Consider the following 20,313-nt stretch of genomic DNA (forward strand, 5'->3'; position numbering starts at 1 on the left):
TTGCAATTCATTTACAATGACTAATGACAGTAAATAAAAAATAGAAAAATAACCCAAACGGACGGTCTATTAATAGCAATAATTTTAGTATATTTGAGCGACAAATTCAAACAATCGTTTCAGCAGATTAAACAGATGTTTTAAATACGGCAACAAATTCGTTGATTATTTTCAATTAGATGGAAAAATATTTTAGAAATTTAATACAGTCACCTAGTAGTAAGAGCTACAAATTCAAATAAAAGTTACGCTAATAAGTATATTAGCAACAAGGTAAGCGTTAAGAACGATAATGACGCTCTGTCCCTTATAATTAATACAATATAAAATATACAAAACTATAGATAAGTATCTCTCGTATCTATATAAAAAAAAATTATATTGCTTTGGTTATTTTTAAAAAAGTTATGGCAGTTTTAAGTAAAAAAAATTGAAAAAATGTCGATATTTAGCGATTTTTAAATTTATAATTTTTTTGGATATTCCCCCCATTTATGGGAAATAAGGGAAATTTTTTCAATTTTTGAGGGTAATGTCTTCGAATAGATAGGACTTGTGATCTTTTGACGTATAACTGAAAAATCGGTTCGATGATAGCTGAGAAAAAGTGGTAACAGACACAAAAAAAAACACATCATAGTAAAATTAATACCTTCTGAGCTTCGCATTGAAGCTAAAAAAATAGTCATAAATTTAAATATCATGATCATTAATGTAATTGATACTTTATTTTCAGTGTATTAATTTGAGACCTTAATGCGGTCTTAATCAAAATTATTCACGAATGTTAATATTTAAATTTTGTAATATGTAAAGAGCTCAACATCAAAAATATTTCTTATACCTTATATTGAGAAAAATATGTAATTAAAAATATTAAAATTAAACTTTATCAGTATTACAATTATTTTTTGAACTAAAAAAAAAATATTACGCATTATTTGATTTTTTACGAAATTTTTATTTTGAACTTATTGTATGCATTATTTATTTTTTGTGCTGATAGGAATTGTATACATTAAATAATCGACCATGTAAAATAAGACATATCTTGACGCATCTGTTGTTTCATTATTCAATTCGTTCGCCTTGTCATCAATACTGGTAACGTTTTGAATACTAGATAAGGATGTTTCAATTTTTACAAATCCAAGTTCTGCAAACTTATCATCATTTACCAAATCTTCTTCAATATCGTCCAAATCATTTGTTCTATTCAAAGTTTTGTATATATCATTTTTACATAATTTGTCTACGTAATAAACACAATTAGTGACTAATGTAATCATTTTTATTATAAATTTTAATGAAAACGAAAAGAATTCTTTTTATTTTTCCAATAAAGTTATTTCCAAATTTTCTAGATGAATTCTTTTTAAGTTAATATTACAAAACATTTACAAAAGTATAAATAAAAAAATTCTACTTTCTTTACATATGTTTTAAGGTTAGAACTTTTCCCGTATAAAGAAAAATGATTTAATTTTTAAAAAGTATATCCGTATGCAAACAATACGTATTAAGTACTTATGAATTATATTGTATGAATCTGTTCCTTTTTTTTGTTATGCCGGTAGTAGTAATGGTATAATGCGTTTTGGCCCTCAAAGGTGCTGACAATGTCATCACCTATTGTTCTCGATAAATAATGTGTGCACAGGTAAGATGCACTCCGCGCTGGTGACGTCACACTGATTGTGTGATAACCCAAGGCAAACCAGTGGCGGTGACGTCAAAATGACGTCGTATACGACGGTTTAAGCCAAGTTACCGTGAGGGTGTCATTAGTGATGATGTCAAAATGACGTTACCTATGGGAGTCCCCTTTGGGTGACGATTGTCATGCCACCGGGGCCCCAGTGAAAGTGTTGACGTCGCATACTATGTACGTTGGAACCCAGCCCTAGCCGACCATATGACAGTGTCTACGTCACAAACACAAGTGATGTAGTTACCGGAATTCCTACTGTGTGGTGCCCTAAGTGTGACGTATGTGTCCCCTGCTGTGTGTATATTACAGCGGTGTGGCTCCCCGTACTTCGTCAAAATGACGTTGTGTGCGGTGCGTGAACCCTGAGTCAGGCGTAGTTCTAACGTTAATATGATGTCACGGCGAATTCGAGGACCCCCTTATCCTTTAATGTTGTTGTAGTGTTTACGGTATACGTGAATTTTCGGAAAATACATATAAATCGTCCGTAACTCAAAAACGGCTGGTCCTAGAGGTCTGAAAATTTTTTTGGTCACCCTCATCCAATCTCCTATCTGTCTTTCGTATGAGATCAATTTCGATGCCCCCCTATATTTTTTACTATTTTCATGACCACCACGTGTCCGTTCCAAAAATCGCGTATTATTATTATTACTTTTATCTCCACCGGTTAAACATCCTTACACACGGTTATACATGTATACATTATTTTACTATATTATACGGATGCTGCTTAAAGGTTGTTTATCCGTTGACCGTTGTCAAACCCTCGTTTGTAAGTGTATGTGAACAATGGTTAAATACTGCAGTTTTTGTAGTGGTGGTTGTGTTTACATTTGTTATCTATATATAAATAAATAAAAATCATAATCAAATTGTCGACATCTTTTATTATTATTATTAATAGTAGTAATTAAAGTATAATTATAATGAATTTATCTTGTACAAAATAATTATTAAACAATATATTGTTTAAAATGAATATAATATAAAATAAATCTACTTGATATTATATTTATATATAATTTACAATTTGCGCACTTCTCCGGTAAATGCGTTGTATTCCATTTGACAGTCGTGTATGATAACACAGTACAGTGAAGTTTTAGCGGGAAATTGATTTACACATTCGAAATCCAAACGTAGATCCACTGTGGACGATTTGACAGTTTCGTTTTGTTTCGAACAATCTATAACGAATATAGGTCTGATTTTTTTGAAGTTGACCCGATCCAAATAAGGGTAAGGATTCAGCCGACCGTAGTACATTGATTGAAATTGTGCGTACGAGTTATAAAATATCGCGTACTTGCCATTGTCAAAATCTGCATTTTGGTTTGCGTACGGGTACTCGTCCGCGTTCAGATACGCTTTAATGTTGCGCAGAGAATAATGGTTGAAATTTCCGTGTACCCCATCGGATTCCGTCACCATGGCTATGAGTAAATACCTGGGTTTTTCAACACCTGAGTACGCACGCACCGGCCACGTATGAGCGGTTGTTTGCGGAACCAGTGGGTATACTGCTGTGTCCCAGTGTTGAAACTCTAACGGTAACCATTTTTTATTATCCAATATACGCATTAGACCCAATTCCGTTTTCACATTTGGTTCGAAATACTTCACCCATTTAATTTTTGTAATATCCACTTTCGAAAAATCCTATACACATGTACAGCGGACATTGTGCTATGAATTCGTTGTCATCCATGAAGTCTTCGTCTTTGTATAATTTATTTTCGTTTTTCCATCCGGCTGGTTGTAACCGTACGATATCGTTAGGCGTGAACGAACAGTATCCTTTCATAGTCGTAGTGACACCAATATTTTTTGTTTTATCAATTGTCTGATTGTTTATTTAAAATCTAATTCCATCAAAAAGATTCATCATAGAATTTTGATACATTACTACTGTACCGACGGCTGCAAGCCGGGATATTGCGTTTGGCTGCAAACAGTGCTTTTTGTGCTGTAATTTGTAAATTTGGCACATCTTTTTTTTTTTTTATTTTGAATCCCATACCAAGTTTGCGTTTCAACTTCATCGTATTTGTCACACCCCAAGTCATAGCACGTTCTGATAAATTCGCGTCCTTGGCACGCACTCGTTCCCACTCTTAGTGTTCTAAAATTTTATCAGCGTGATGACGGTCCTTAAGAGAATTACTCTTGGCGTATGCTATATCGTGATCACGACATGCTGCATCCAATGGATTGATACCACGGTCACCACGAATCAAACGTTTTTGTAATTTAGTTCCGGGGCCCGCGAACTGATATCCTGGCACGTGAGCTTCGAACGGAAGACTGTTAATTACTAAGTTTACAATACCGGAACCTCATTTCCGTCGTACACCACGACGTCGTTACGACCGTTGCTCTTTCATTTTCACTTTTAATGTGAAAATACAGATTTCTATTATATTTAAAGTATAAAATAAACAAACAAAAGAGCTCTCTGGTGATAATGAAAAAAGTATAAAAGGAAAACAAAAGATTATAACATTTAATAAACCATAACATTTTCAATAGCGCAAGAAGATATGTTACTGTTTAAATATTAATATAATTAATAATAATTATAATAGAAAAATAAATAAATGATTTGTGATACGTTTTGAAAAACAGAACGAAACGCTAGCCGTTGTCAATTTTGACGATCAAGCAGATTTGCAACAACTACATAACANGTCAATTTTGACGATCAAGCAGATTTGCAACAACTACATCAACAATATAAACATGGAAAGTTATTGCCAAACACTATACGAGCTATCATATGCGGACCGTCAAATTGTGGAAAAACCAATTTAATTTTTACACTTTTGTGCGATTCGAATGGTTTGAGATTTGAAAACGTATATATATATTCCAAGTCTTTGGGTCAATACAAATATCAATTTTTAATTCAAGTGTTGAAAGGAATCGAAGGAATTCAGTTGTTCACATTTGAAAATGGCGATGATGTACCACACGTGGATTTGGTTCTACCCAATTCGGTGTTTATTTTTGACGATGTGGTCATGGAAAACAGAATGTAATGTGTGATTATTTCGTACGCAGTCGACATAAAAGGGTTGATGTCTTTTTCCTCTCACATACCCTGTCTCGCATACAAAAACAAATGTTGCGAGATAATGCAAATGTGGTGGTGTTGTTTCGACAAGACGAAGTCAATTTGCGACACGCGTACGATGAATACGTGTGTTGTGATATGAAATTTAATGAATTCAAAGAATTTTGCAGACATTGTTGGGAAAATGATAAATATGGCTTCGCAGTATTATGTACGGATTTCGCACGTGACAGTGGTCGATACAGGTATAAGTTTGATACGTATGTAACAATATGAATGCTGAAAATATTAATAATAATAATGATAACGATAATAATGAGAAAAAGAAAAAAGAATCCACGATGAAGTTATTGGACCAAGCCCGAGAGAATATTAGACGAAAATACACAGAGTTGCGTCGTAATGAATCGTAGACGATGACTAGCGTTCAACAAAAACTAGCACCTATAATCGAACCATTGAATAAAATTTCTAATGCAACCGTCGTTAATGCTAATACGCAGAAACACCAACAACAACAACAACAATTTGACTCTGAAGGTAACAGTTTTTTAGAGTTATCTTTTATGCATCTAATAGAACAATGGACTAAAAATCCAAATAGAGATAAAGTATATGGCCCGAAAATCCAACCGGATGGTACGTTAAGTATGGACGATAAGAATGATATAACCGTAAATGGAGATAGTGTTCGTGTTTACGGAATAAAATATCCATTGTCGATGGGCTTCGTTAATTTATTATTTTTGAAAAATCCTATCACATACAACGATAGTGATTTGGAAACGTACAAGACAATATTGGAGGAAACCGGAGCTCATTTAAATAGAAATTTGACGTTGAAAAAAGGCGGCGCTAAGTATGTGGAAATTATTGACGCGGTCGCATTGCACTTCCGGCTTTACCGCTGGATGGCGACTGCGACACAGCTACCTCTCCTCGTCCGACAGGTCGCGCGACGCCGAGTGACCGCGGGTGACGCGAACCGGTCCAGGCCGCCGGCCACCATATACTTCATATATTATCGTAGTTAAACTATTGTCTACTTCCTTTTGGAGTTAATATTGTTGTTTAAGTTCTTATATATAATAAGTTAAAATATATGCTAACATAAAGTTGAACATAACGGTGTTATTAATTATTATTATTAAATTATCACCTAACCACAACATTATCGAACCAATGTTCGGTAATATCAAGTGGTCGGGTTTACAATTGAAAGTCAACGTCAGTGGAAACGACAAGAAAGAGTACTTATACTGGGACGACCCCAATGAACTTGTGCAACGTTTGAAGTTGCTTGTAACGGCTTAGTCTGCCGGCAACAGTGGAGTGTCGCCCGAGATTACTTCCATACTAGAAGAACTACACGAAGCTGGATACATTAAAGGCATACCGTCTACATTATGAAAACGAAAATTGCACACGAACTACCCCGCCCGGCTTGGAAAACGTATATACGACGGCGTTTTAATATTAAGGGAATCGATGATTTATGGCATGCCGACTTAGTGGAGGTGACTACGTACAGTGCAGTACGCATTAAATTACGAAAAATACCCGATAATTTACCAATTAAATTTCGAGTAGGCGACAAAGTGAGAATTAGCAAAACGAAATCCGTGTTTGACAAGGGCTATTTGCCCAACTGGAGCAGTGAACTGTTCACCGCAATCAAGGTCAAACGTACATTGCCGCCAACATATTATTTGGAAGACTACCAGGGAAATCCCATTCAGGGTACGTTTTACATCGAAGAGTTGAGTCGCACACAGTATCCGGAGACGTATCTTATAGAACGAGTGTTGCGCACACGCTGAAATAAGTGTTACATTAAATAGTTGGGTTTTAGACCGGAACACAACTCATGGATACCGATAACAAATTTCTCACGACAATGATTGTCAATATACAAGGGGTGGTGGCGACCAATCGTTCGTTTGTGATCAACAACGAAATGTCTGTTACAGATTTGAACTCAATGTCTCTCGCTCACTGGATATTCAAAATGTCAAAATCGTTCGCTACTGAAGACGATACGAAGATCAACTACTGGGTAAAAAAATATCATCAAGGTTTAGACGCAAATATTGGTGACGTCGAATATTCCGAATTGCCAAAAATAATGGCACTGCTACGGTGTGAAATTATCTACGTGAAAGGCGTGCAGAAAAAACAAATATTGCAAAATTATTTACCCGGGCAAAATGTTTACGAAATCGAAGAAGAGTGCCCACTACTACGAAAATTATGTGAAGAATTCCAACCACGTTGTATCAGACATATGAACAACCACAAAATGTGTAGTTTATACAAAGTAATGTGTATGAAACAGTGGTTAACTGATAATTCATAATACTTTTATTATTATTATAATTATTTTTTACATATACTTGATGTATTACTTTGTTCAATAAAATAAATTTAACTAATTATATGCTGTTTATTTATTCTGTCAGTTTGTGAGTATATATATATATGTAAGTATATAATACATAACCATATCAGTAATTGTAGTACATTTTTATAATTTATTTTATTAAACATTTGCATACATTTAATTCAATAAAATTTAAATACATATTATTTATATGACTACTCTATTATGCATTATCATACATTGATATATAAATAAAATATTATTCGTTGACATTCGAGTTTTGTAGGGAATAATGTCCCCACGCTTTTGTGTACATATCTTTGTATTCACATTAGTCACCGACCATCGCACGCTTGTCATAGTTGTTGGACAACACGAGCTTATCAATTTCTACCGTTGAAACGCGGTGATTTTTAGAACGTATTAACGACATTTTCTTTCGTATTTGTTTGAGCCTGTCCCGCAAACAATTTAAATAATCAACCATCTTGATTTCGTGTTTGACTACATCTTGACCCACACCTTTCAATCGTTTCACTTCATCGACGTCTCTCGTAAACACTTTATCACTGTAGTTTTGCAAAGTTGTCAAATATGCATAGACTTTGGGCAATAATGCGATAATTTCTTGCATGTGCATGCCCTTGCATTCGTCAGTAAACGTACCCGGTTGTTTTTTACGTTTATCGGTGTAACACGGGTGGTCGGTTAGATAATTGGATGTATCGAAATATTCGAGCAGGTAATTTTTCAATCATCGTGAAAACTATTAGTCATAATTAGGTAGATAAAAGAATCGGTGTCCATGTAACATAACATGAGCCTTTCCGGTCCATATAACGGTAACATAACTTCATAATGGAATTTGTACATTATAGTTTTACTGATATCCAATATTGCCTGCCCGATAAAAATTGGTTTATAAAAATTAATCCTCTCCTTGTACATGTGAATAGCAACTAAATCTTCGCTGAATATGGTGCTGTGGCTATACGACGGTTTTGCAGCCAACTTTAACAATTTCTCCGGGTTACATACGAGTTTGATATTTTGGTGTTTTCTAACATTCTCCAAAGTTTTTCCTATAAAGTCAAAAANGTAGCTAATTGATTTTTTATGACATCGATATTAGCAGGTACACAGCATTGTTATTATCAATGATAGTAAAGCACATTGTTATGAGTTTATAAATACACTAACTGACAATACAGAAGGTATATCTATTGATAATCACAATTAATAATAAACAATCCGTGACTGAGACAGCATTGTCATAAAAATCCAATTAACTACCTGTATTTACAATCCCATGTGTATTATACATGTATATTAACTCAAAATTTTGAAACTTTAAATGTTTATATCTAATAAGCTAATAAAGTTATATTAAAAATTCAAATGCCATTTACTATTAAATGAAATACTCAAACATTTTATTAAATTAAAAATATGTGTTACCATTTAAAAAATCAAAGTTGACCTCCCTCCAACGCATAAATGATGAACTTAAAAAGTATTACATAGTTAAAAATTCAAGAATACTGTGTAACTAAAGATAATAAAAAAAAAAAATGTGTAAATTATTATTATTCTGCAAGTAATTGAGTGGGTTATGATAAAAAAATCACCCTGTATATATGAAGAGTGAATGTGTCAAACGTTCTATGTGCCAAAAAAGTGAAAAATTGTTTTATTTCTGATTTATGTTCTATGTACCAAAGGCCACAATCTTGTATGTGTTTCAAATGTCAATTAAATTTTTTACTTGTACAAAATTGCATTCATAGATGGTGTTCGTTATGTGAGACATGCCCATGTTACCATTGTTTTTTGTGTTTTCTGAACAAATATGTTTTTGGCACATAGAACGTTTGACACATTCACTCTTCATATATTCTTACCGTAGTTTGAGTTGATCATCGTTTTGGATAAGTTTTGTCCAAACGTGGTGGTCGCTTTTTTGCGCAAATCCGTATTAAGCTGTTTTTAAGGAGCCAACCAACGATATTGCATAAATCTGATACATTTATGCAATTTGGTAACTACCACGCCATGTTTTACAGCTTGTTTTAGAGCTCGGTAATGTACAATGTAACCACGTTTGGGATCTAGTGTAGTCATCAGTTTACTACATTTAGAAGACATTAATGGCGGTTTTTCGTTTACAGGAAAAAACGGTAAATCGTTGTGTAAATCGTGTAGTTCTCGGGGATAATCTACATCGACCTCTGCAAGATAACCGTATTTACCGTCGTCGGGTGTGTTGAGTATCTCTTCCAATGTAACAGTAACCACTCAAAATAGCCAAACGGAATGGGTTCCATCATTGCTGTAAAAATAAACAAATATTATTGTATACGTGTATAAAAATATATAAGTACAATTCTTACCCGTTCCATATAAATTAGTAGCGTCTAAATATTGAAGATACTTGTGTGCTTCATTGGGTTTGTAATCGACTAAGCCTGGGTGGTTTGCACGTGCATATCTCTGATTAACCTATATTTAATAATTACTTTTAGTTTGATATATTTTATTAATTTTTTTTATTCAATGTTCAAACATTAACAGCATATCTGGATCCGATAACAACTGAATGTGTGCGTTTGTGTACTTTAATATGGCGTCAAACGAAAGGGCCGGAGATGAAAAGTAGTGTGCAGGGTCTAGTTTATAATTTTTCAAGCTTTCCTTACGGAAATTTTCAAATACATCAGCTAGCACCTGTAATAATAATAATCAGGGTTCGGATTTTATAGCATTTGCTACTTATTATAGGATACAGATAAAAATAGCAGAGTGGGCTATAAATTTGTTTTATGCACCAGAGACTTAAAATATGAAATTTTATTTTGCTATTTTTGGCATATTTGAAGTATTTTAGGTTTTTAGTGCTATTTTTTGTTAAAATACGTAACTTAATGCTTTATTTTGTATTTTTTATAAATCTCGTTAATATTTAGTGAAAAATAGTATTAATTTATGTGAATCTATAAGAAAAAATCCCACATTTTCGTTTTATATTGAAAATTGATACTAATATTGATTATGAGTCATCTATTTTTAAGTAGCTGGGCGTAGTCAAATATATTTATACATTTTATACCTTCTTAACTGTTTTGCTTAAATTTATTTTATTATTGTTCAATAATGTTGATGATATGATATACTGTCGACTATAGTGCGTATTTTAGCGTCAGTCAGTTCTCCGTATCGTTTGATTTTGTTTCATATTCGTTCATTACTCAATAATGTATTATTTGATTTTCTGTTTCGATATTTAACGTAAAATGCCGAAAGATAAAACATCGAACTATTCGAGACTTTTTTGTCCGAGTTTGGCGATCAGGTTTTTTCGATTGATGCANGAGTTTGGCGATGAGGTTTTTTCGATTGATGCAAGTATTCTGTTTTGCAAATTGTGCGAATGTAAAGTTAATAGTGACAAAAAGTTTAACGTTACTCAACACTTAAAAACGGAAAAACATTTAAAGCCATTAAAAGAGAGCAAAATAAAATTGAAATACAATTATTATATGTCAATGTTCATAGGTAAATATTTTAATCTAATGATTTGCAATTGAAAGTATTAAACATAATCCGTGCAATTTAAATAAAATAATAGAAAACGTCATCCGTGTGACTTACAAAATAGAAATTCAACTGTCTAAAAAAAAAACAAGGAAAAACAAAAATGATACTTAATCTTATTACATACACATGTCGACCGGCAATGATAACCGGCCGACGCCGACAAGTGACCGGGAGAGGAAGAGAGGACGAGTGAACAGAACTGAATAAGCGCGCTATCTAGTATTTTTAAGCAGCGCGAACACCTGAATATAATAATAGTTATATATATATATATATATATATATATATATAATTGTTGAATGGAATAGGTTATGTAATTAAAAGATTTAGAAATTATTCGTAATATAATAGTATTTAATATACAGGGTGTTCAGTAAGTCAGGAAACTGGTTTCCTGTTCTCTATTGTTCTCATTGTTACAAACAATGAGAACAATAGAAACCCGTTTCCTGACTTACTGAACACCCTGTATAACATCAAAACATATAATATAAGAGATGTACAACGGCAACAGGTCACTTTACTCGATAGACGGCGAAACTACGACTAAACTGTAAACATGTATACAATAGGCTGCATTGAGTAAAACAACATAATCGTAAAAGGAATGTGTCCCTTTGACCTTGTACTATACTAACATAAGTAAAAATACATTAAACTCTTATCTTAAATAATATTACTGTACCCAGTGTGTTGTTTAATAATATCAACAATAATTTTTTTCTGTATACCATCACGTTGACAAGTAAATACTCGTCACTGTATTCGCCAAGAGTCTTGAATCCAAAATGTCGCCACATATTTTTTGCATGCTCATAATCATTCTCGGACACCGTAGACAGTGTATCGAACTGTAAAACTCACTGCGTGGTTGAAGCTGTTTTTCATTGAGCCGTTCCAAACAGTCCACGTACTCATAAGGAAAAACCGATTTCTTTGTCACCAAGTCCAACGATTAAAACACGTTCAACGTGTGTACGAAATCCGGACGCGACAATGTTGATGTTACTTTAGACAGACTAGCTTGTAGGAACCGGTACGAATCTATTAATCTTATTTGAAAGTATTCACTAATAGTTTTACTGAATGAAATATATTTTTCTTCGGACTGAGCTATTACACCTATATCTTCTTTGTCGTATGTCATTTCTTGTATAATCATGTGTGCGTCGAAGTTGGAAAGACCGTATAAGATAACCGGCATGAAAGCCGGAATACGTCGTTGTAAATTACAGTTGTTGCATAAAGTGGCACGGAATTTTGTCGTCCTATGGTTGTGGTCTTGGACTTTATAGACCTTATCGGAAAACGTTATCGAACACGATTCACAATTTTTAGCATTATCGAAACGGTTTTGTTCCTCCACCGCCAACCGCACCATTTCAATGTTAATTTTCATAATATCAGATACTCGTTTAGCTATAGTTACCAATGACATGACAAATTTTTTTGCTGCATCCGGTCCACGATACAAGACCGGATATTTCGGTAAATCAGCACACATATTATCCGGTAAAATATCGGAATCGTGTACAACGAAAAAGCAACTGCTCATTGTCTCGTGGTTTTGGATAACAACATAGTTTTTCGATATTCGTTTGTCTGCACGGCGAAGTAAGCTTTCCAAGTCGGCGTAAACTATTAACGGTACCGGTTCCTCACGTCTCGTATTTTTGAAGCGTAATATTGACTGGTCCGAATCGACTGGGGGTAGGACAGCTCGCGCTTCCTTAAACTTACCACACATTTTCAAATGCTCATCCAGACCCGCTTGTCCACTCGGATGGGACGATAGCGTTCGGTCCGTAAACACGCTGAGGCAGCGCTTACAATAGATTTCATGATAATGACCGGCACTTCGTTGTTTGGAGACTAATCTAGAGAAATTTTGTATGTAGCAATAATGGCTATTACCACTCTCCGTAATGTATAGTTTATTGATGTGTTCGGTGTTCGAACGTAAATTGGTAATACGCAATGGATAAACATTATTTTTATCGTCCAATGCAAACACGTTGATGGACAAAAACGGGTTGTTACGTTCAAACTTATTTATTTGTTTAATTGGAGTAGGAAAATCAATACCGTTGAAATTAATATTTGAATTTTTTTCTAAATTGAGATAACCCGTATTCCACTGATCTTTGTTTTTTGGTATTATATCTCAATAGAATCGCCCATTTAAAACATTGATTGTCGGTTTTATTTTGAACATTTATAATAGCTTGTTTGTGTTTAATACACGATGGAAGATCAATGAACGAACTACCACGCAACGGTGAAAATTTTGTAACTCTTAAAAGTAGTCCGTCTATGAACAGCAATGTCCATCCGCTGCCTCTGGTTTCCATTGTTTCTTGTTCCTGGGCAAGTTTTTCATTGATTTTATTATAAACACCGGTGTAATCAGTGCCTGAATCGATAGTTTTTTGCGTGTTTTAAATGAGACGTCCCTCAGTTCACCCATAACATGATGTAAATAAGTTGTGTGCAAAACAACGTTAAATTTTATTAAACCACCTTCGCTCGAATCTTTCAATACATTAAACAAATCATCACCGATGTAATAAATAAAATTTTTAATTTTGTCAATTTGCGTTTTGTTTTTAAAAAAAAAATGTTTTACCCGTCTTCCGAGAGCTGTTTCTATCGGCATAAAACCGAAACCTACTGTATGCATACAATTACGTTTGGTCACCTTATCATTCATTGTACGTGTCGACAAGAGTCGTTTTTGTAGACAACCAACAGTAGCAATAGCCGTTTGTCGATGATCCAGGTTCAATTTATGATGCAATCCGTCATTATCGATAAACGATCGACCGCAACCGCAAATATATTCATATAAACTCGACATATTGACAACTAAGATAAGTAAATAAGTTCATATTTAACAAAAAAAATATATATATATATATTTCACAAACCATACATTACTATTCAACTATTCAGTTCAATGTGTAATATTCATTTAAAATTTATTTTATTTTATTTTTTAATTAAATAGTAACATTTCAATATTGTGTTAGGTATTTTTCATATGGAAAAAATGCTATAGCTTTCAATTTAACACCATAAGTGATCAATTATTTAAAAAATTAATAAAGTTTGATTGTATAGTTTGAAAATTGAAATTTTAATTACGTTAAAGACAATTTTTCTTTTTAGATTGATTCTCTTAGAATCAATACATTTTAGAACTACAGATGTGTAATAAATATATATGTATATAAACACACAAAAAAATTGTTTATAGAATGATTATTTTCTATTCACAGTCAATATTATTATTATTTATTTAAGACTGTGTAAAAGTTTTTATATAATATACTAATCATAAATATTTAAATAAAAACATGAGTAAAATATACAGTAATGTTTAATTTATTGAAAATCAAATATGTAAGCATTTCCGATTTTGCCATTATATTTTAAGAATATTTTTTTATCATTATTATTGTATTTGATAATTTCTTCATCTGTTAATTTTATTCTTGGTATAAACACATGGTTGTTGTCTATGAGTTGGGCAACCACCACCGTACCATTTCTTGTATTAACATTTTTCATAGCTAATACTTCATATTTTTCTTTTTCTTTGAGATCGCTGAGTTTTAAATAACATTTAACTTCAGCTTGTTGGTTCAATTTCAAGCTGTCCATAGCTACCTTAATATATATATATATATATATATACATATATATAACTATTATAAGTTATATATATATATATAACTATTCGGTAAATTATATCTTTGTAATTCATCTACTAAAACATAATATTAACTTTTTTAATGAACCATTTAAATAATTGATCATCACAATAATGACATTTGAACTGTGATGGAAAATTGAAAATTAAATAGTACATACTATTCTGATTAATGGATATTTGATCTTTAATATATTTTATTGTAAAACTATCTTGATCATACGCCATATCATGTATGCAATCATCAGTTGTGCATATGTAGTACATAATTTCATTATTTACATTATGTGATAATATAGAAAAAAAATTGAACTTCAAATAATTTTTTTCCCCAAACAATAAATTGTATACGCCTGAACGGATTTCAGATTTATAAATTTCAGTCACTTCTAATCATATCTAGCGTCACGGGAGTTTTTAATGCATCTTCATATTTAATACCTTTCTCAAACACCGTAAAATTTCTTGATTCGTACAAAATGTCTGCCAATATATTAAATTGAGAAACATTTTGAGCTTTCAAGTACTTTACGATGTCTTCGATATCATTTATGCTCAATGGAAGATGCATTGTATAAAAGTTTTACGACTAAAATTAATAAAAAGAAATATGTACTCTGCGAACTGAATAGTAGAGTTTAATAACAAAAATTTTAATAACTTACTTTGATTTTTATTCTTTAAAAAAAGAGCAATTAAAACCTCGATGGAAAATTTATTTTCAATATTTGCAAATGAACACAGTGAAAATATCTTCCTAAAGATTAAAAATTATTTTCACAAACATTGCTTCAGAAAAAATATATAAATATGTAAAATATAGCATTCTTTAACTCGATTTTTGAATTATTTCTCCCCAATATGAAATGTAACTGAGAGAATATACTGAAATAATTTTACTGAAAATTAAAAAAACATTATTGTCAAAGTTATTTTACTTTGAAAATAGTAACTATATATTACTTACGTTATTAATGATTTTCGATCTTAAAAAATAAGACCGATGAACATAAAGAAACAAGTAGAACACATGAAAACGAATTATTAAAAGTATAAATGCTGTTTCTCCAGTTATATAGCAAAATAGATTTTTTTTTACACGTATAAAGGTGATAATCGGTAGGAGAAAATCCCTTTAGTTGGTTTTTATATATATAAGCTATATATATAGCTAATTATTTTTTTGACAAGTAATCATAAAATATAGAAATTAATACATTCGAATAATATACAATTCACTTTGATATTTTTTTATAAGACGTTTAGGATTTTACACATTGTGTGTTATTATTAAGATAAGATTAAAAAGAGCTGACAAGTATAGTTTATGAATTTCTCAAAGAAAAACAATCATGTTATTCTTATGAATATAAGTTATAAATAAAAATATGAATAATCTTAAATAAACGACCATTGTTGTGGACACAAACAGAGCAGTCCACTGTTATTTCATATTATGATAGTGACGACACATTTCTGTATTTGAGCTAACCGTCAATGTTACCTAAGTTAATAACTTTTCTAGTTTTCTAGATATTGTTTTCCATAATCACCTGACTACCTCCTTTACTTGAAATATTTTTCTGAAATTCGTGTGTATATTAATTACTATTCGGTTACTGACAAGCAATTTTTTGATACTATACATATATTTAAGGAACACGAGTGTGCACTTTACATATCCGATATAAACAATTCACACGCCCTCAATGACTTTATCACGTTTGAAATAATATCCTCTACATTATGTTCCCTGAATAATAATATACATTATACTTTATATAAGTACATCATAGTTGCAACTTATTAGTACCATAATTATTATGCGTTTAGATAAAATCTCAAGGCAAAACGAAAAATGAAAAAATTCGACAGTTGATATTAGATTAGATTTTGAATCCGATGAAAATTTTCCGACCAACACTACAGCATATTGTTTGATTGTATACGATAAAATATTTGAATACATCCCTATGACAAACGAAGTTCATAAAATATTATAATTTCTTTTTTTTCTACAAATAATGTAAAATTTTATATTCATAAAATACTAATGATTACTGGAATATATATTTTACTATTAAAAAGGAACGTGTTATTTATTTTAGTACCTTAACCTTATTATATTTTATTTATTTACTACAAAATTATCGTAAAATATTTCTTTGATAAGATATATCGATGATTAATCAACATTAAGGAAAAAAGACGTATATAAGTCATTTGAAAGAAGGAGACATCCTACAGTCTCTCCAGTGATTTTATTCTATATTGAAATTTATAAATACTAATGACTAATTGTTCAAGGTTCACAAAAATTACAAACGAGTTTTTCCAACATTCGATTTTCTCAAAGTATTCGAAGTGACAATACATCTTTCTTGATGGTACGAAATTATGTTAGTAGTTATATCTAAAAGAAATACACATTGCCAACGGTTGTATTAAACATTCTATTCGAGTAGTATGAATAACATATTTTTATAACAAACGACCTAGTAGTAATGCTATGAAATATAGCGCCTACCCATTATGCACGTGTTCGATGGTTTTTATCAAATACAACGATTGTCTGTATGTCTGGAATGTGTAGTGGAACCACATGGAAGGAGTACTCAGCATTTACAAAATATCGACTTAAACTTAAACGACAGCGTCGGGGATGAATTAACACAGCTGTATATAGGGTTGTGACATATTAAACGTGCGGACTCGACGCGTACTATACTCACGTTGAACCGTTAGCGTGTACCTAGACTGGAATATGAACTTTTTTTTTTTTTGATGGACCCGACATTGAGTAGATCCTGTGCACCCATTGTTTACCAAACAAATTATTACGTAGACACTGTAAATATACAGTATGACGTGTATACGGACTTGGAAAATTATTTAATTTTATTAAATAATTAGTTAATATACATTAATTAATAATATTATGGTCGGCTAGGGCTGGGTTCCAACGTACATAGTATGCGACATCAACACTTTCACTGGGGCCCCGGCGGCATGACAATCGTCACCCGAAGGGTACTCCTATAGGTAACGTCATTTTGACGTCACCGCCACTGGTTTGTCTTGGATTATCACACAATCAGTGTGACGTCACCAGCGCGGAGTGCATCTCACCTGTACACCCATTGTTTACCGAGAACAATAGATAAAGTAATTTGTCGGCACCTTTGAGAGCCAAAACGCATCATACCATTACTACTGCCGATTTAAAAAAATAAAATGTGTAAATTTACCGATTCTAAAATAAGTACAAAATGATTGTTAAATACCTCATGTATCTATAAAAAAAATGGTATTGATCCATACATTTTTCAAAAAGTTATGGCAGTTTTAAGTAAAAAAAAATTGAATAAATGTTGAAATTTAGAGATTTTTAAATTTGTAATACTTTTAGAGATTTGTCACATTTACAGTGAAGACATTTTTCAATTTTCAAGGTGTCTTCAACTAGAAAAATGTTGTGATTTTTAATATCAACAAACAATATTGTTTAAAAACTAACTGAGAAAAAGTGATAACGTACACAAAAATTACACCAATTTAGAATTTTTTTTTAATGAACAATAAAAATATTTTTATTGGGGTTATCAAATTATATGAAAATATAGATACCATTAACGTCATACACCTAAAAAATAAGGTATACAATAAAAAGTATTTTTAGTATCATATAAATTCTTTTTATTATACCACAACAAATAATTTTTTTCAAAAATAAGTACCTAAAAAAAAACATGGTTAAAAATTAAATTATAGACCTACATTGCTTGGCTAATTAATAAACGTAAAAACTGAATTTTTATTTGTTAAATATTAATAATTAATAGTTGGAATAATTTATTATTCTAAAATAATGAAAAAATAAACATAAAAACAACATACCAATGACAGCATCAGTTAAAAATTTTCTTTGTCGTATATGGCCTCGTTTCCTTTGTTTGTGCAAATGCATTTGTGAAATAATCAAATCTTTGTGTTTTACTAGTTGGATAATATAGTTTTTCACTTGATTTCCATAATGAATAATACTGTTGTAGTTAAAATAGAAATTATCCTCTGTAATTGTAATGGTTGGTTCTCTTTCCAACTTTATGCCTTTGTTAAACAAAACACATTTTAATGATTCAAAAAGATTGATGAGTATATTATTATTAGTAATTGGCCAATTACTATCAAAAACTTCCAAAAGTTGTTTTATTATTTTTTTACAGTAGCTAACTAAATCATAACATGTCTCTTCTAAAATATTAAGATCTTTTATTTTATTCAGATATTCTATTACTGTATTGGCTAATGGTGTAATAAGTGGACAAATATTTTTATTGTAATACCATGAGTTTATATTGGAAGTTGTAAGACTAATAAGAAGATTATAATATTTACTTAATAATACTAAACAAGGATATAATATAAATCTTCTAATTAGTTTTTGAAATGATGCTACATGACGATGATAAAAATGGAATTTTATGAATCGAAATGCATCTGATAAAGTTAAATTACTACCGTCCGCACATTGTATATTTAAGGGAGTAAATCGCAGAAGATTTAAGTAATCGTGTGCTACGTTCGCTTTAATTTGTCTTTTTTGAGATCCATCCATAAAATTATTTTCATTTTCAATAGGTTGGTAGGTGAATAAATCATAATGGATTATATTTTTTGGATAAAATAAATGTTTAGAGTTATGTGTACATGAGTTAGTATTTATTTCCTTCGTAATTTTATTTTCTAGATCCTTAGTTACCAAAATTAATTGCTCCATATTTAGTGTGCAAGATTCATCTATAATTTTTGGATATACTACAAATTTTGACACCACTATTTCATCATTACATTCATTTCTAATATAATGAAATAACTGTGCCGAAATATGTTCATGAATCTTCTGGTACCCTTCCAGTAATAGCAATATCTTATTTTCTTTTGTATTTTCATTAGATATGTTTATACTAATTATATTGACTGACCCTGATACATTGTTTAGATATAAATTTACAGCCATCAAGTCTCTCGCGTAATAATCACTTTTCAAACAGTATAATTCTGCAAGCATCAATAATATGATATCACTATGAGACTGAATTGCTTCTCCGTATTTTTTTAAATCTTCTTCAGAGATATTTTCGACAGTTTTATTAAAGCGTAACAAATATCGTTCACAATATATAAAATAACTGAATATGTATCTTGAAAAATTGCAATGACGTTCTTTTACGGATGTGCTTACTGCTGATAAGTTAACTAATAAACAAGTTAAAATAGTAAAATAAATCATTTTTAAAAAATATGTTTAGAAAATGCAGTAAAATAAAAATTAAAAAATAGATTTACTAAATCGTAGTGTTACTTGAATATATAATTTTTATTACACGACCTTTTAAAATGACTAAAGTTCTTTCGAATTAATTTGAAAGTAAACAATTTTTATAGAAATAGATCATTGAATTTTATCATATTTACATTTTTATATATAATTTATTTATCTCTGTATTGTTTTTAAAATTAGTTAATTTAAATAAATATTAAAATAAATTATGGAACTTTAAAATCCCATATTTAATTCTTATACAGATGTTGTAACTTTTGATCGACTGAAAAGTTTGTGTTTATTTATTTATATTATCATTTTTACAGTTTGTTTATAAGTTAAAAGCAATTTTTTAGCTTTGATGCAAAGCTAAAAATGATGTTTTTTTTTATGTCTGTTACCACTTTATCTCAGCTCTCACTGGACCGATTTCTTTTAACAATACGTCAAAAGATCACAAATCGTATCTCATTGAAGACATTACACTTAAAAATTGAACATTTTTCTTTCGTTC

General features: G+C 31.1%; 1 protein-coding gene and 2 long non-coding RNA genes across 7 annotated transcripts in view; 1 reads left to right on the top strand and 2 right to left on the bottom strand.

Annotated features, from left to right (window-relative positions):
* The window catches only part of LOC126907016 (uncharacterized), a 47,372-nt gene that overhangs the window by 3,885 nt on the left and 23,174 nt on the right, over positions 1-20,313 (bottom strand). The window contains exons 1-2 of one of the 4 annotated variants that reach the window (XM_050688005.1): positions 18,371-19,857; positions 848-1,252 (exon numbers count right to left, since the gene is read on the bottom strand). In XM_050688005.1, the coding sequence (XP_050543962.1) occupies positions 984-1,252; positions 18,371-19,766 (1,665 nt within the window). In that variant the 5' untranslated portion in view covers positions 19,767-19,857 and the 3' untranslated portion in view covers positions 848-983. Of the gene's footprint in view, positions 1-847; positions 1,253-18,370; positions 19,858-20,313 lie in introns of those variants that run through there. The other 3 variants (XM_050688009.1, XM_050688010.1, XM_050688007.1) reach the window with 3 other exon arrangements.
* LOC126907032 (uncharacterized) lies at positions 7,339-10,378 on the bottom strand. 2 transcript variants are annotated; one of them, XR_007704404.1, is made up of 4 exons: positions 10,274-10,378; positions 9,558-9,891; positions 9,069-9,496; positions 7,339-8,249 (listed from the first exon to the last, which is right to left on the bottom strand). It is a non-coding gene; the product is annotated as an uncharacterized LOC126907032 (long non-coding RNA). The 2 variants fall into 2 exon arrangements; XR_007704405.1 differs by lacking the exon at positions 10,274-10,378 and having other exon boundaries at positions 7,343-8,249; positions 9,558-10,072.
* On the top strand, positions 10,436-16,457 carry LOC126907033 (uncharacterized). The gene is made up of 3 exons (XR_007704406.1): positions 10,436-10,516; positions 10,551-10,719; positions 16,307-16,457. It is a non-coding gene; the product is annotated as an uncharacterized LOC126907033 (long non-coding RNA).

The sequence above is a fragment of the Daktulosphaira vitifoliae genome, unplaced genomic scaffold, assembly GCF_025091365.1.
Source record: "Daktulosphaira vitifoliae isolate Bord-2020 unplaced genomic scaffold, ASM2509136v1 Scaffold_5, whole genome shotgun sequence".
NCBI classification, from domain to species: Eukaryota; Metazoa; Arthropoda; class Insecta; order Hemiptera; family Phylloxeridae; genus Daktulosphaira; species Daktulosphaira vitifoliae.